We start from the raw sequence: 16611 nt of genomic DNA on the forward strand, positions 1-16611 counted from the left end.
AGTTCATTTATAAATGAACCGTAGAACGACCAATGAGAATGTAGGAGCTCGAGTTTTGAGCTCCCTCTTCTAAGGTACATTGATAGCAGTGAGAATATGAGTTCAACTTAGGTGGATCTAAACCAGAGGAGGCTGGATATTTCTCCTCTGACCTGCGAGCGAGACAGAAACCCCCTGAAAATATGAACAGACCACCAAATGAGACATTTTCAAACCTAGAGAGGGGCCCAAACAAAGTGCCTGGGTCGAGTCTGTTCAGAGTTCCATTTGGTCGGGACTTCAGACAATGAAATTCAAGTTTTCCCGTAGTGAGTTGTGTTTTTCATTCCATGGCCTCTTAAAAACAGCCAGTCGGCAAAGATGATATAAGCATGAGTGCCGTTTAATTTTACTAGTTGGGCAGGTGCCCCCGTGTAGGAACCTGAAAATCTGCTGAGTAAGAGCCACTAGTGCTCAAGAAAAAAAACTAAACAAAGAGAGCCAGAGTTTTTAGCAGTTTATTCTTATTCACATTTAAAAAGATTTTCATGGCAGCACATTCTTCAAACTATGCATGCCTGATATCATGTCTACCAGACAAATCTCAAAATTCATTAAAAAGAAAAAAATTAAATCAGGGATAAAAACTAACTGGAAGAGACTGGAAGAGATAGAAAAAGCAGCATTTCAAATGTTGTGGGGAAGGAAAGAAGTATCCACTGGTATGATTTAACTGTTGTGCGCTTTTTGTCTGAATGTATGCTGTATCAGGGAGGCACATTAGCAGATGAAAACACAGCTTCACCTAAGGATCAATTCCCATCAGTGCTTCCAGGTGCCAGACAGTATCTGTCCTTCCACTTCACCAGCCTGATTGAGCTCTAAATCAAACTGGAACAAGTGATCAGGATGCATCGACTGACAGGAGTGCACAGGTTTTAACATCCAATCCTGTCTGTAGATGCTGTTTATCTTCCTTGTAGGTGGCTGCATGTCAGTAAGACCACAGAGTGTGGGCTTTTGTGCCATACACCCGTTACACAGGCATACACTAAACATGTGATCCATGTGTGTTTCAGTGTATGCACACTAACAAAAATAGAACTGTGTGGACTCTCCCTGTCCCCAAAGCTTACTCTGTCTCTCTGATGCGGCCTGCAGGGATTGTTGTGTCCCAGCAGAGCATGCTGTGTTGTTTGGATTATAAATAAAAATGGAAGCTTCCACAGAATCTATGTAAAAACCACAGCAGAGTAAGGCTTTTCTAAACGGGAACTTGTGGTTTGACTCGGAATGTTTCCTGTTAATCACATCTCTCACACGCTTCTGTTCACCCATAAGCTCCTCATCTTTCTGGGAGAAAGAAGTCAGCAAAAATACTCAGAAAAAAAGCTTAAAACCGGGAGATAAAAACATCAAACTGAAACAACCCCCCCCCCCCCCCCAAAGATGTAAACAAATCGCCTTGCTGCACCTACGTGACCCCCCTGTTCCCTGTCAGCATCATCGTCCACATCAGCAGAGGTCTGCTGTTTAGGATGACGTTAAGTTGGGAGGCTACAACAGGGCCTCAGTGTCTTCCTGTCTGGGTCAGCATATGTGCAGTCACTGGTACTGGAGGTAGTTCTTCAGAGTCTGCGGCAGTGGGAGTGTGTCGATGTGATGGATGCGCTCTCTACCCAGGGCAAGTCGTGCTACTCGTCTGCACAGATCCATGAGGGGGAGGGGCTCCGCTGTGAAGGGGAAGACAGAGAGATGAGGTTAGGGTCAAACAGAGCGGCAGGTGCTTTGCAGTCTTACTGAGGCACAAATGGAATACAGAACATACAACTTCACCTCCTGCCTATTCATTTTCATCACAGCCTCATTCCAACATCACAATGCATTCAGAGTAAGCTGTGACTGAGCAGTGCTCGGTGCCTGCTGAGAAAGGGCCGCGGTGAAAATGTTATGAAAGCTTCCACTCAGAGCTGAAGTCTTAATGATCACCGGGAGCCAGAGGGTGGAATCCAGCTGATTCAGTTACACATCAGCATAATGCTGAGCAGGAGGCAGGCAGTCGTGGAGACTCGCATTTGCTCAGGCATGCCGAGTAGTTTGTAAACCGTTTTGCTGGAAAGTTATTAATCCAAGCAGTGAAAGTACATGAATCGACTTGGTTTGATCAGAACTGAACACCACGCTGCAACAGAATACTGTTTTACAAACTAACTGCATGCACAAAATGTGGCAGATCTTACAAGGCAGCTGCAGTTTTACGGAGGTGCTCTACTTTGCATGTACACGAGGACACTAGAGTGAGACTTCATTTAAGTATCTCTGTGTAGAAGAGTAACAGTTCAACATAGGATAAGCACAGGAGATGAGAGGAATGAGTGGCTGGAGTTAGATCACAGAGAAAGCACTGCATTCCTATCCTTCAAAGATCCACCAGCAGCAGTGTTTGTTGTCCACACTGACAGTTTCCATGTTCACACACTGATACTTTACAGTTTAGTAGCATCTAATAATACATCACCCTACAAACCACTGCTAAAGCTGTGCTGCAATCATCAACAAACGGCCTGTTTAACGTGTCCAAACTCACTGCTGCTTTCATTTATTTATCATCGAAACAAATGCACAACGCAGCAGCTAACGATACAGTCTGTAAACGTGTAAAAGTTCTGTTGCTGTATGCCAGTCACATGCGCCAACTTCACCCCCACCAAAGGCAAGTGATGTCTGGATGTCAGACAGACTTTTAACTGCTGCCCATCTACGGATGTTGAGCTGCTCCACCTGGAAGCACCATCTGGTGGAGCACAACTCCTGCTGTTCAGTGTCCACTCACGCACTGTTTGAAGGACAAAGGAGAGATATTCACACTTGCATTAAAAAAATTAAAAAAAAACATTCAGACACACCCTGCTGACGGGATAACAGCTGAAAAGAAACTGGCAAAACTGAGAATGACAGCTTGACTTTTACAGATTTTCAAAACAGCCCGTTTAGCTTCGATTGTATCATTTCTCAACAGAATCAACAAGGGGCAAAAGCCCTGAGATGGCTTCGTCAATAAATCTTCACATCGTGGCTACAAATGTGAAACTGTTCACCTGTTACTTTGGCAATGAGCCACAGTGGCGTGACCCCTAACAATTACTCTGAATCTCCCCATAATGGGCACTTTTGTAGCTGATAGGTTGACATGTCACAAGAGAGGCTCAGACTAAATGAATCATGGCTCAGTTCCATTAAGCTTCCCAGTAAGCCATGACAGTGAAACAGCATGTGCAGGAGCTATACTGAGAGGGACTCGGTCATTATTTATCCATATGTGCTTTTGTTATTGTGATTATTCAAAATGTGTACTGTGAAAAAAAAAAAGAAGCTTAATTTGCACAATAAAATCTTTGTTACAACAGATGAAGAGGAGGTTTAAAATAAATCATACACACAGGTCTGTGTGTAGCCCTACACACACACACACACACACGCAAAATAGCCCAAACAAGCCTCCACTGTTCCTGACTGAGCCATTTACTCTACAATCTATTAAAAGTGCACAACATCAGCACAAACTGGGAACGAATATGAAGCAATGGCGTGACAGTGAGTCTGAGAACTGTCCAAGGAACCAGACTGGATCAGACCGAGGCTGTCGGGGCACCTCAAGTTCTCCTCTGGCTATAAAATGCTGTCTTTGTGGCTGCATGACCACTGAAGGATGAGTTCAGCCAAAAAGGAACAGAAGCTTGTCTGAAGCTCGCATCAAACCACAGTTTTATGGTTCACTCATATGCTCACGGCATGTGATGGTGAACTTCTCCATGAACTGCTTTTCAGTTGTTTGTGATGTGATCTTTGAAACCAGCATTGAGGGGGAAATAGAACTCCAGCATCTGAAAGGGTGTGAAAAAAACTGCACTGCAGCTATCAGTTTTCATCTACATGCCACGTGCTGAAGGAAAAGTCTGTCTAAGGGCACCTTGGCGACATGTGGCAGAGTGGATTCATTAGTTGCAACATCAACATGCAAAACCCAGAGAGACAAGTTGAGTGAGCTGAATAAAGACAATGTGCAGTCATGTGTGCAATGACACTACACAGCAGCTGGAAAAGCACTTGGCAGTACAATCACATCACTTCACTCCAACATCTCATTACTCTTTGCAAAGGTAGGTCCATGTTTTAGCAAAGATTAGACAATAAGACTTCAACTCATACTGGCAGTACAATCAAGTCTCCATTCAGCATGCACCTTCAAAGTGGCTTAACTCAGCTCCCATCAGCTCACACTTGTGCCTGTGGAGCTTCTACAGACTACACCTGCGCAGATGGGTGGATTCTGTGAGGCCTAAAAGCACCCATCAATCAGTTTACCATCACCAAAACACGTCCAACGTATGGACAGTTTCCATAGTAACCAGATCCACACACCACCACAGTGTGACGTCACTGTACTGGGAGAGTACTGGCTTGTTTTTAATGGAGGAGAATGTTTACTAGTTTCATTTCAACCCATTTTCACATAACATTCTCCTCTCAAGTTACCGTGTCCTCAGCATTAAAAAGTAAATCAGCACTCATGTATAATTCTCTTATTGAAAGTGCAACACTGTTGCTTGCAGTAAACCAATCACAAACACTAGCATCACTCTTGGCAGCGCTCTCCTGAGGGAGGTGGCGTGGTGATGATTCTACAAACTGAAAAACAGCCAATCGCTGCTGGCACAAGCTGGTCTCCATGGTAAGGGTTGCCTGGGGAGACAAACGGCCCTGTCAGACATTGTTGATGAGAACCCACAGGAGGTATACTTTGGAGGTATACACTCCATCAACTGCTACAACTGACTAACAACACTGGTAAGTGGCCTCTGTTGAGGTTAAATGATAAATTTATGGCAGCTGCTGTCAAATGTGAACACGAGCAGTTAACTGAGACACAATATGTGGCGGGCCTACAACACATCACACCTACACGCATTGTGCAGACATTTGACATGCCTGTTGTTGCCTGTAAACATCTATCATTAGGGAATATTCCTGATGATTCAACAAAACTGAGTACATAACACATGACCAGTGCATCATGAATGCTTGTCATGAATTTGTGCCAGGCTGGAGTCTCTGGAATGGCCCAATTACATGTGACTCTTCTTACATGGAAGACCCCGAGTTGGAATAAGACAACTTAATTCGTCAGTCGCTGCTTTCAGTTGAAAAGTCAAGCTCTTCTCACCTTTCCCTTTTCCAATCTGTCATATAACTGTGGATATGTGCGCCCTCCCATTCTTTGCAAGCCCTCCCTATCTTTTTTTTTTAGCTTTATGACACACTATAGTGGCGGTGGAGTGTGGGAAAGTAAGACTGAGTGTCTAATACACCACTAGACTGGAGAGGCCTGCAGGCTGGCAGGCAGGCATTCAGACCAACTAACACTTCATCGAGAACAGTGGAGGAAGGGGATCTTAAGCTCGGAGATGCTACCGCGGCGGTTTGTCTGCCCTCACTCAGGTGAGACAGCTAAGAGCAAAGTGGTGACTGTTCCCTTCAGCTTCTCTTACTTTCACACCTGCAGCTAAATTAAGTTGCGGGTGCATCGACAGACATTTGCTCGCTGTGAGACAACCTGACCCAGTCATGTCCTACTTAGAAATAAGGAGGAAGACAGGCCAGTCTTTTTAGTATATGTTCCATTTTACTGATCCTTTAACTCCACCATTCTCCTGCCTTCCCTTCAATATGAGAAATGTAACCAGGTAGCAGATTCAGGTACAGCCTCCTGCCCCGTCTTATTCAATTTATTAGCAGAAGACTATTGTGCCCGTCTGCCCTAGTTTTATTATGATAGGTGTAGGAGTCCACAAACAGAGCCCTCACAGTGTAGACACATCTCTATTTTCACTTACAAGTCAAAGAGGGGGAGAAGGGAGGAGAAGGATATATTTAGGAATGGACAGAATGAGATCAGTGATGTTGGAAACAAAAGGACAGAACAGCTACGGAGGACCCAACAGCACCAATTCAAGAGTCTAGACTGAAGGCCACTCAGGGCAGACACCAAATGCTGAACTAGTTAGAAGCAGATATAAAGCTCCTTCCATTGTTAATATCCGACTTTCTGTTATATTTCACCACCAGACTAGTGATTCCCACATAGCTGTCCCGCCTGCTCAGGGAACAGAGGCTAAACTGACGAGGTACAACATGTGTACATGACACTGACTAAACTTTTTTTTTTTTTCCTCAGGAGCTATGATTCAATTTCTTGAGAGAAATTTGTTGTCATGTGAACTGATGATATTTTACATTTTCTTCCACCTGTGTGTTCCCGTCTACTTTCCTGTTTTTCATTCCCGATGTCCTCCTGGTTAATTCAGCTGGCCCATTGAACTGAGCACACAGACAGACAAACCTTAAACTGGATTTTATCTGTTCAGAAAAGATTATCTTAGACCGTCTAATACTAATCAAATTCAAACAGTAAATCTATGATATTACTCCTTATGCTGCTTTCAGTCAGCTTTAGTTGCTCACCCTGCCTCATGAGCTCTTTCAGATTGATGTCCGCATTAGAAAAATCGGAGGCGTGACATGTAACACAACAACATCGGTGTCAAGTGCAGCGTTTCATGCAGCGCTGGCTCTGCCCATCATGCAGATATTGATTCAGCTCTGTACCGGCCATGACTATCTCTAATAATCAGAGATAACCGTCTCATAACTGGAAGCTGCCATTAAGAGTGGGATTAGAATTTGATTCTTCAATCTGTCAGCAGTTTGTGACTGAAATGCATCTTAATCAAATAAAAGACAAGAGAACGTACAATGGAATGGCAACTCAACTGGCCTTAGAGTTCTTTAGTTGAGCTTCAGTGCAGCTTGCAGTCAGACTGAGATACCCATCAGAGATACCCATCTCTGTAAAGGAAAGTTTGGGATGGGAGCTTCTACCTAAGATTCAAGAACTCTCGGTTCAGCGGTAGGTGAAGCCTGGGCTTCTTCAAGACTGAAAAAGTTCATAGATCTCTAAAGTGGAGCACAAATTGGACAGCCCCTTATTAATTCTTGGCCGATTACTGTGAATTTGACCTTTGAGGTTACAGAAATTTGGTCAGGGTGTTAAAGCAACAGCTAAAGCGCTTCCTCAAATTAGATTTTGTGCCAAAATATTACATTTCTAAAAGTTCACAGGCAGCCAGGTCAGTCTTTCCACATCAAATTAGAGAAGCAGACCATTGCAGTGTCATAGGTGCGGAGGGTACATGTTGCAAAGTGCATGTTAATGGCCGATCAAAGCTGTTGTTTGTCTTGTGTTTTGCCACTATGGTTGAGGTCACAGTGAAGGTTACGGCAGTGTCAGGGACACTCAATGTCAAGTGTTTTGTGTACATCTCAGCTCTGCTTAGGCTCTAATATAAATTTACGACATGAATCTGTGCTGCGACCATCACTGACAGCTTTGAGTGAGGCAGGAGAAAGCTGTCCCATTGGTTTAGAGTAAGCCCCTGGCCAACAAGCTAGTAAGCGGCTTCCTGATCAACAATTAACCACCCACCTATCCACAATAAAGTCAGCTAACCCGTTTCCACAGCAACCTGCCACCACAATTACGTGTTTAAACTCTGAAAGAAAAGACTAAAAAGAGCAAGAGGGAGGAGATAAGACACAATGGGAGCTTGAGTCAAACAGAGTTCATGTAGAAAAGGGGAGGGCAAGCACATGGGTGTGTATGAAACGCTGGCTCTTCTCTGGTGTTCCTTGTTCAGGTGTTAATCACTTTGGCCCAGCTTGTCGTCTTTATGATGGCCAGGAAAACTGTGGCGCTGTAAGGCCTGTTGTGGCCGAGAGAAAAGTAGGGCTTTCCTGGCATGATCCAGTTACTCAAAGACCAAAGCAAGTGAAATATGTGAAAGATGTAAAGAAGAAGTAAAAATCCAGGCTCGGATTTACTGGCTTTTAAGCTTCTCTAGGACTGAGGGGCAAAGGATTCAAGAGTTGAGCGAAACACAGTAAGGATGGGAAAACATCATTAATGTAACACAAAGAGACTACACAGAGAAAAGTGTGAGGATACATATCTCCTCTCACTTCCCAGGGAGTAAAAGCAAATAAGGGAGGCTCAGCAGGAGGGACGTGGTGGGGGTGAGGAACGAACAAAGTGAACTGAAATTAATCTTCAGATACAAGAGCTCCCTTCAGCCCTTTATATCACACAGAGATGTACCTTAAGTCAAAGGTCTGACATTATTCCTGAAGCCAATATTACGCATCAGTCAATCACTTGTTACGTCTAAATCCAGATTCATCAATCTTAGCAAGCATTTCACAAATTAACTAGTTCATAGCAAAGCAGTAAAGGCATAGAATTGCTTCTGTTACCAACATAACAGCGCACACACTTTTTAACACGCTGGACCAGCGTAACCTTAACCTGGGCCAGATAAGGGCCCGTCCGCACGAGTACGCAGCCTCACCCAACACGCTGTCGTTTTGAAAAAAAGTCTCCGTAAACTCATCATGGTTTCCAGAAATATCTGCGTCCGCCCGAAATGCTGTAGTACATATACCAGGCCTGTATGTGGCGCTGTGACGCCGCCACACCAATACACTAAAACCGGAAGAGAAGCCATGTAACATGCATTTATAACGCATTTATAATGCATGTCTATGTATAAAGGTAGTACAAGCCTGTAGTCCGCCATCGTTGTTATGACCATAGACATAAAGTTTGGTAAAATACAAATATAATGGACTTGTTAAAGTTTTATTCTTTATACGTCTATGGTTATGACGGCGACTGAGATCAGTGGTTGGAGGGGCGGGGCTTATACGTCATCATTTCTGAAAAGAAATCAAATAAATTCACCGTCCACATGACTCCGGGCTATCCAGCGTTTTAGGATTTTCCCCACTCTGGGACCCGTTTAAAAAAATACCGGTTTAACACCTCGAAAAAGCCGGAGCCGAAACAATAAAGTGTTTATGCGGATTCGACAAAAACATTCTCGTGTGGACGGGCCCTAACACGCCTAACTGCACCCACAACACAATGAGTTGAATGAGCACTTCAGCCAAAAAAGGTGCGACAACTGACAACTTTTTATTGTGGATTATCTTAATTTCACCAGTGATCTGCTTTTGGGGGGAACTGAATAGATGCTTCGTCTGTGCTAACAGATACAGACGATTCCTTCTCATCACGCTCTTGTTTGGGTTGTGGAAAGTTGAAATGAATTGCAGATTTTCTCAACAGTTTACTACATTTTTAAGAGCTATGTAACCCAGAACCAGTCCATGTGCAGAACCAGTTCTTTCAATCTGCTACAAGACTCATTGCTCAGTAAATTCTACCCAATTTAAACATCATGTCTGCACTACCGAGGCAGAAACACACAGTGTGTGTTCTATCCGTCGCTGCTGTATTGTGCATTGATCATCAACACACTGAGTGACAACTTGGACACAGATTCACTACATTTCACCACTTGATCTTTATTTGTTTCTCCTGTGTGCCTTTGCAGGTGACGACATTTTTACAAGTCCCGTGATAAACTGAACAGGAAGTTGACAGGTAAGATGCAAATGAACAATGTGTATCATCCAAACTGGAAATAAGCCAATGGGATTTCTGGCACTGTGTGGCGGCTAATTCAGGGAAATGTGGATGTGATTACATTGACCTCCAGACCTGGCAGAGTAAAGAGAACAACCATGATACTGCATTAAACCCCACCCCCAAAAAAATTAATTCAGGAGATGTGAAGACAGGAAGAAAAAAATAAATGATGCAACAACTTGTATGTAACTCAGTTTTAAATTGTGGATTGAGCGTTTTGGTCCGACAGTTTGTTTCATTCAGACTCCGAACATCTGGATATCACACCCTGTTCTACGTTAGGTGCAAATAAACTGCTTAAATCCATAATCTGAGGCTTCCCATGATGCAATGCCAGACACTGGTCTAACAGGCACGCTGGGACATCCTCCAGGACTCCTGAACTGTCTTCCAGCACATACACCTATGCACGGCTCATTGCCATGGACATGGCTCCCAGGAAGGCCCCAAGCCTGATCTGAGTCTTTATGCAACATGCAGTCCAGAGCTAAAGGAAAAACTACAGACAAGCTGAGACAACTATATTAAGTTGGAAGAAAGCAAGCAAACACCTGCAACCCTTTAAGGAAAAAAGGATATTCCTCTTACATCAGAATTAGATACAATTGTTCCCTGAGTGTATAAATGTTTGAGGATGAGTGCCTGAAAACTTCAGTGCTGAAAAACAAATGAGGGAAAGGAGAAGGAATAGGACACAAGTTCAGGTGGTTTCCTATCAAACGAGTAGCAGTTCCTCTCTCATTGTGTTTTTTTTTTATACATCCGTGCATACAAACTGGACACACTGCAATTTATCCTCCATGCTCTGAAGAAAGCATGACTATTCTGCCAGGGAAGCTCTACATTTTTCTGGAGAGCCAGTTCCAGTATCACATGGTAAAAATGCGGTTTCTGTGGAGAGATGAGACTGGCATAGGCTGCAAAAATGACTTATCTAATAGTTTCCCTCTTTACATCAATCGCAGGTCGTATACTACAAGTCATACGGCTGATGATACATAACCGATGACGCAACACATCTGCCACTTATTCTTCTCGCTCTCACCTTCGATTCCATCTCCACTCAAGATTGTTTTACCATAAATAATTAACTAGAAGGCCCAAATATAAATCTATCTTTCATTAAAGCAACACACACAGCTGAAAAATGACTTGCATTTCTGTAAAGATGAGAAAGCAAACAGAAAACCTGCAGCAGGCACTCATTTTCATATTCAAAAAGAGGATTGGGTTAACAAAGCAGCGAGTTGTCACAAAACTCTAATCCACGAGTGCCAGATGCTTACTCGAGATAAAGTTCAAGGTACCGAGAACTCTACGTGAACATATTAAAACGAACAACTGTTGACAGGTGCTAATAAGTAAAGTGCTAATCTTCAAAAAGGAATGAGGCTAAAATGGTTCTCTTATGGGACATGAAACAGAGGCAGACAAGAAAAGCTAAGCATGACTACATCTCGTCGAGGACAAAGACACCAACTTTGGAAACTAATACTTAAATAATATTATGCAGTATGGGTTTAATTATACATCCCAATACTAAAGACTGTCAGCAAACAGCTGAAAGTATTAGACTGATGAGAGAAATAAGAGGAAGGACAAAGAAAGGGAATTATCATCATATTTTGAAGTATTTCATCATATTGACACCAATATTTGGTGCTTATTAAATATCTTATTATCATTGTGTGTGTGTGTGTGTGTGTCAGTGTCGCACTTACGATCCAGTCCATTTACGTAGCGAATTGACACTTCACAGTGCCCCCACACAGCACTGACGATGGGATACAGCCTCTTGCCCTTCAGCCCCCTAAAAGCCACTCCCAGATACTGTCCATCCACCATAAAGCTCAGCGTCCCGTCGTCCATGTCTAGTATTACTGTAAGACAGTCAGGGAGCACAAATGACTCATCTGGCTCCAGGAAACGGGGATAAGTGGGTGCTGATGTGGAGACGGGTCTGTTCTTTCCATCGTGACATAGTCTGTTTCGGCCCAGGTCCCAGCCCCAGGACTCAGAGTCCGAGCCAACCAGGGCTGTGTAGCCCACCGAGTGTAAAGATGCTTCAGCAGTCGCCACGCCCACAACAGCATGGGTACCTCTCTGTCTGGCCGGCCAGTGGATCTTCCATACGTGGAGGCCCCTGGTGTAGCCTACCCTTCCTCGAATACAGTCTGTGCTCTGTGCTACGGGATGCCGGTGAAATGTAAGCTTGTCGTCCTCCTTGACAAAGACATTGAGCGAGCGATCGTCGGGGTTCCAGGCGTGGCGAAGTTGCATCTCAGGGCTAGCTGATGGCATGTCCAGCAGCAGGTCTAGTCTTGGGGGCCGACAGAAATCGGGGCCCCGTAGTTCTCGGCGCACCGGCCGGTATGAGGGCTCTCCACGTACATCCACCGACTTGATGCTGCCTGAAATCTTCTGGCCCATGGCTTTGTCGGTCCAAGGGAAGAAGGGGCAGAGGGGGAGGGAAAAGGATGGACCAAAGGTGGCAATGTGGGGCCAGTACGTCCTGATGTTACCTCATGGGCGCAATGGCAACGCTGCGTTATCCTTGTGAAAAGATGCTAGTGAACACACGCAGTCTTCAGCCAGGGGAACCACAATCCTGAAACACACACACACAAAAGGCATTATGCATCTAATCTGTAGTACTGCTCTGTCAGTTACGCTAGAGTAATTGGTCACTATGGTTACACGCACAGCTGAATCAAGCTTAACTGTGCCATTTATCCAGTATATAAACACGAAGATATCGCTCACGCCGCAACACTGGACTGTGTGAGAAAATGTTGGAGACATTCTCGAACTTTCAGTGAAGGTTGATTTTCAGTCGGATTACAAAGCATTTAGCCATCTGAAAAAATGTGTGAAAGAGAGATAAATTTGTGCTTTTCACATCCTACGTGACTGTCCCATTATCTTGTGCACTTTGATATTTTCAGAAAATAATTAAAGAATACACAACAAATCAGTTTCATTTGCTTTTACTGTAAATAATTTACTGTGACACACAGTTATTCATTATTAAAACAAGAAAAGATTGTTTATGCTGTCAATTACAGTTCAATCACAATCAGCCAAAGTTGTAACTTACTTTAAAAAGAAGCTACAAATGAAATCCATGTGAAAGATGAAAAGAGAAGACAGATAAAGGAAGAAAAAAATGTAACTGACCATAATATGAAGAATGTGCAACAGCAGCACACAAGTGAGTATTCACAGACATCCCACTCACAAGCAGAACACGGTCTCATGACTGGAGCTCGTGAAAAGAGTGACTAGCTCCATGTTTCTACATTAATTTTCAACCCCAAAGATGACACATGATGGAGCCATTTCAGGACAAATAAAGGAGCCCATTCATCATCCAGCAGAACGCATTCACAGCCTAAGATTGTGCTCCCTTTCTATTGGACACCCAGCTGCCATTTATACAGCTTAACACACAAGCAGAAAGAAAAAAAAAATCCTTGTAGAAAAGGGGCAATATCATAAAATAACCAACAAGAAACAACACTTTATTGTAAAGTGTGTGTGTGGGGGGGGGGGAACCTAAATCTAAGTTAACATGAATTCTGGCCAGAGTGTTTTAAAGAGCGTGACAGAGAGGCAGAGAAGTGAACCGTCTAGAAAAACCCTTTGGGGATATGTGATGTTATCCACATTGAGCTGCCAACGTGAAAAAAGCATTTCAAGCTGGTGAATATCAGCCATGAAATCAGCTTCACCCCAGATTGACAGAAATGATCCTCTCCGAAGGAAACACTCAAGCAATCACAACTCACTGATCAGCGGCATCTGCAAAGAAGAAGAAAAAGCAAATATGGCAGCCTGGAAAAACCGGTGCGTTTTTTATCTTTGACATGCTGTTCAACTGCAAGGTGAACAAACAGTAGGCCAGCTAGATCAATACACAGTCGTGAGCCACAGCGAGGCCGCCGAATCACAGTGTGGCACATGAAAAAAGGGATGACAGAGGGGGGAATAGGATGACAGGACAAGGTGACAGATGGGTGATGGAAAAAATTAAAGGGCGACAATGAGGAGATAGGATGTGGCATCTGAAGAGAACTGAATTTAGAGGGATTGTCCAGCAGCAAACCAAAAACAATCGCTGCATCATCAACCTAACGTGTAGCAGAAAACCACATACGACCATCACCTCTGTAGCTGCCCTCTACTCTCAATAAATGACACACAAAGGAAAGGTGTGGAAATGGCAAATGGACCAAAAAACATGACAAAAACATCTCATCTCAGGCCAGGGGGGCAGTGACCTGGACAAGGAGAGCGGGAGCGTAAAGCAACTCCCACCAGAACACGTCCACAGAAATACAAACAATACAAATACAAAGTAACGTAGGGGATCTGAAGTAATAGCAACTTAAACATGGAAACATGGAAACACCGAAACATCTGCAAACATGAGCTGCAGGCAGTGAGGACATGGCTCCAAGCAAATAGAATTTCACTACCACACACACTGTAAAAGAAAAAGTCCAATTAATTATCTCAGTAAGGATTAACCAGGGAGAATAAATGGGAAGCCGGTTTGCTGATGGGAGCTTTGAGGACAGAGGTTTACAGTACTGTCAAACAAATGACGAGGGTAATAAATAAAAGTTTAGAGATAACTACCGTAAACTAACGGGAAAACCAAGCACGATCTAAAGCTGAGGACAGAAAAACATCAAAGTAAAGCTCTCAAATAGCAGAAATCTCTTCTTAAACAACTAATCTCAGACCCCGACAATGTTCGACTCCTGACACGATATGTGCAAAGCATTCACGAGTAATTCAGTGTTGCTTTCCCCACGTTGGATTAAAGAAACACGACAATCAAGAAAACACAAGTCTGAGTCAAAAGGAAGCAAATATGGGCAAGTTCCATTTAGAAAATTCAGGTTGCTAAATAGAAGCTTAATTTTCTCACAGAATATACTGAAGGCTGACAGAATGTGGTCAGCGGCAGGTCGTTAGCCGAGAGTCATAATCTCTGACGGGTAATCTGTAACGGGCGGAAAAAAGCTGACAGAAGTAAGCTGACAGAAGTGACCCCCCCCCCCCCCCCCCACACACACACACACACACTGGGCTTTCCTAAAGTTTGGATTAGAATTAATAATGTTTGAGGGTTTATTTCATTGAAAGTATGCTGCATTACACAGTGTCGTCCATCACTGAACAAACTGTGTGTGCAAAAACAAGTCCGTGAGAACACCAGATGGAAAAAAAAAAAAAAAAAGCAGAATATTCTTGCAAGCTGGCATAATGTTACTGCACGATCAGTGTTTCATGCAACCCCCCCCCCCCCCCCCCCCCCCCCCCCCCCTTTTTTTTTAACAGTCTGTGGCAGACTACAAACAAGTGACCATTGAAACCGTCTCACTCGCACGATTTAAGATGCTATGACAGTGGGATATTGTAGAGTTGGAGCTCTCTGAAGATAGCTGTTTTTTTTTTGTTTAAATCAGAGGAAAAGAGGTTCCATCTGGGAAAGCTGGTTCAGATCAGGGTGGGGGGGGGGGGAGAGAATGAGAAACTTATTCCCAGCATTTTTCTCATCACAGACCAATGATCAGCCCCTCCGTCCCGCTTCAACCTGCAACATGGTGAGACAAAAGCAAGGATGGGAACTACACAAAGTGCTCAGTCATTCCTGTATGTAACATAAGCTTTGCACATCCCTGCCCCTGACTACAGCTAGCTGATAACTGCCTTTAGAATGTAGACGATCAGGACCAGAAAACTCATTAAAAGTTTTTTTAGAAAGTATCCAAATTCATAAAACGGTGATTAACTGATCATAAAACAGTGATTAACTGATCACAGACAGTGATTAACAGACATGCAATTTGGAAAACTTTTTAAAAACACCCACCAAAAGAACACCGAGTTTCGTTAAGAAATTTAAAAACTTTAACAACTAATCTTGAGAGTATCATTGTCAAGCAGACACCCTGATAATGCGATTACAGCCAAAAACGCTTCTGGAAACATTGGATGAATCCCACAGCAGCACTTGCCAGACACTGAAAGGAGGACAAACAAGAGGTCGAGAGACAGAAGTGGCCTTTAAGAGAAGAGAAGAGACATCTTACCATGAAAGAATTCTATGAAAGTCAGGCAGTTCTCACACAGCAATGTCAATGTAATCACAGCAGCCGAGCAGAATATAGTGGGAATATTTGCTCCACGTCCAGAATTAGGTCAGAACAGTCACCAGCCAGACGAGTGTGGGACAGGGCAGAGACAGACGAGAGGAGTGTGTTTGTGCATGTCGGTAAGTCGGTGAGTTCCTGCTTGTGACGCGAGGATGGGGAAAAAACACATTGGCTGCAGTTCCCAGCTAAGACAGGAAAACAGCTGCTGGAGGGAGGGAAACACAGAGCGAGAGGGAGAAGGGGGGCTTGGTGTGAAGCACGCTCAAAGTCTTACCCAAGCAGTGCAAAACCACCCACTCTCGCAGACTGTACTCCTCTACAACAGAAGATGTGTGGAAACACACACACACACACACAGAGTGGTTCAGTATTTGAAGATTAATGGTTCATCTCTACATGCTAAACTGGACCATTCACACTGGGCCAGTCAAGAAGAGGTCTTGCAGTAATTGGCAGCCCTTAAGAATGTGTTATATTGAAAGCACAGACTGTACCTCAAAGTCTAAAATCCAGCATGGGAATCTGAGGACTACCGTGGCTCTGTATCAAACATGACATTTGCAAATAGAACTGGGAACAGTCCAATCTATTATCAGCATCAGGTTCCAATACAGACTTAATTCACTGCCAACAAGTGGGACTAGAGCTGGGTACCGAACTTCGGTTCTTTTAAGGTACCGACCAAAATTCTTTGGTAGTACAGAGTATCAACACATGCCTCGTCTTTTGGTGCCAAGTTTCGGTACCCAGAGATTTATCACGTGATGAAGACCTGATCATGCTACCCTTGATTGGCTGTATTAATGTTACACTTTGCCGCATGCAGGAAAATGTAGTTACGCCCACAGACGGGGTTCACGT

The 16611-nt window shown here is 43.7% G+C and overlaps 1 protein-coding gene across 3 annotated transcripts in view; it reads right to left on the reverse strand.

The window, feature by feature from the left end:
* Positions 1 to 481: 481 nt before the first annotated feature.
* The window catches only part of LOC140314663 (SPRY domain-containing SOCS box protein 4-like), a 33357-nt gene continuing 17227 nt past the window's right edge, over positions 482 to 16611 (reverse strand). For 2 of the 3 annotated variants that reach the window (XM_072392987.1, XM_072392988.1), the window contains 2 exons: positions 11305 to 12191; positions 482 to 1712 (listed from right to left, as the gene is read on the reverse strand). In XM_072392987.1, coding sequence (XP_072249088.1) covers positions 1585 to 1712; positions 11305 to 12013 — 837 coding nt within the window. In that variant the 5' untranslated portion in view covers positions 12014 to 12191 and the 3' untranslated portion in view covers positions 482 to 1584. The other variant, XM_072392989.1, reaches the window with a different exon arrangement.

Source organism: Leuresthes tenuis, unplaced genomic scaffold (assembly GCF_036924035.1).
Source record: "Leuresthes tenuis unplaced genomic scaffold, fLeuTen1.0.hap1 SCAF_9, whole genome shotgun sequence".
Taxonomy (NCBI): Eukaryota; Metazoa; Chordata; class Actinopteri; order Atheriniformes; family Atherinopsidae; genus Leuresthes; species Leuresthes tenuis.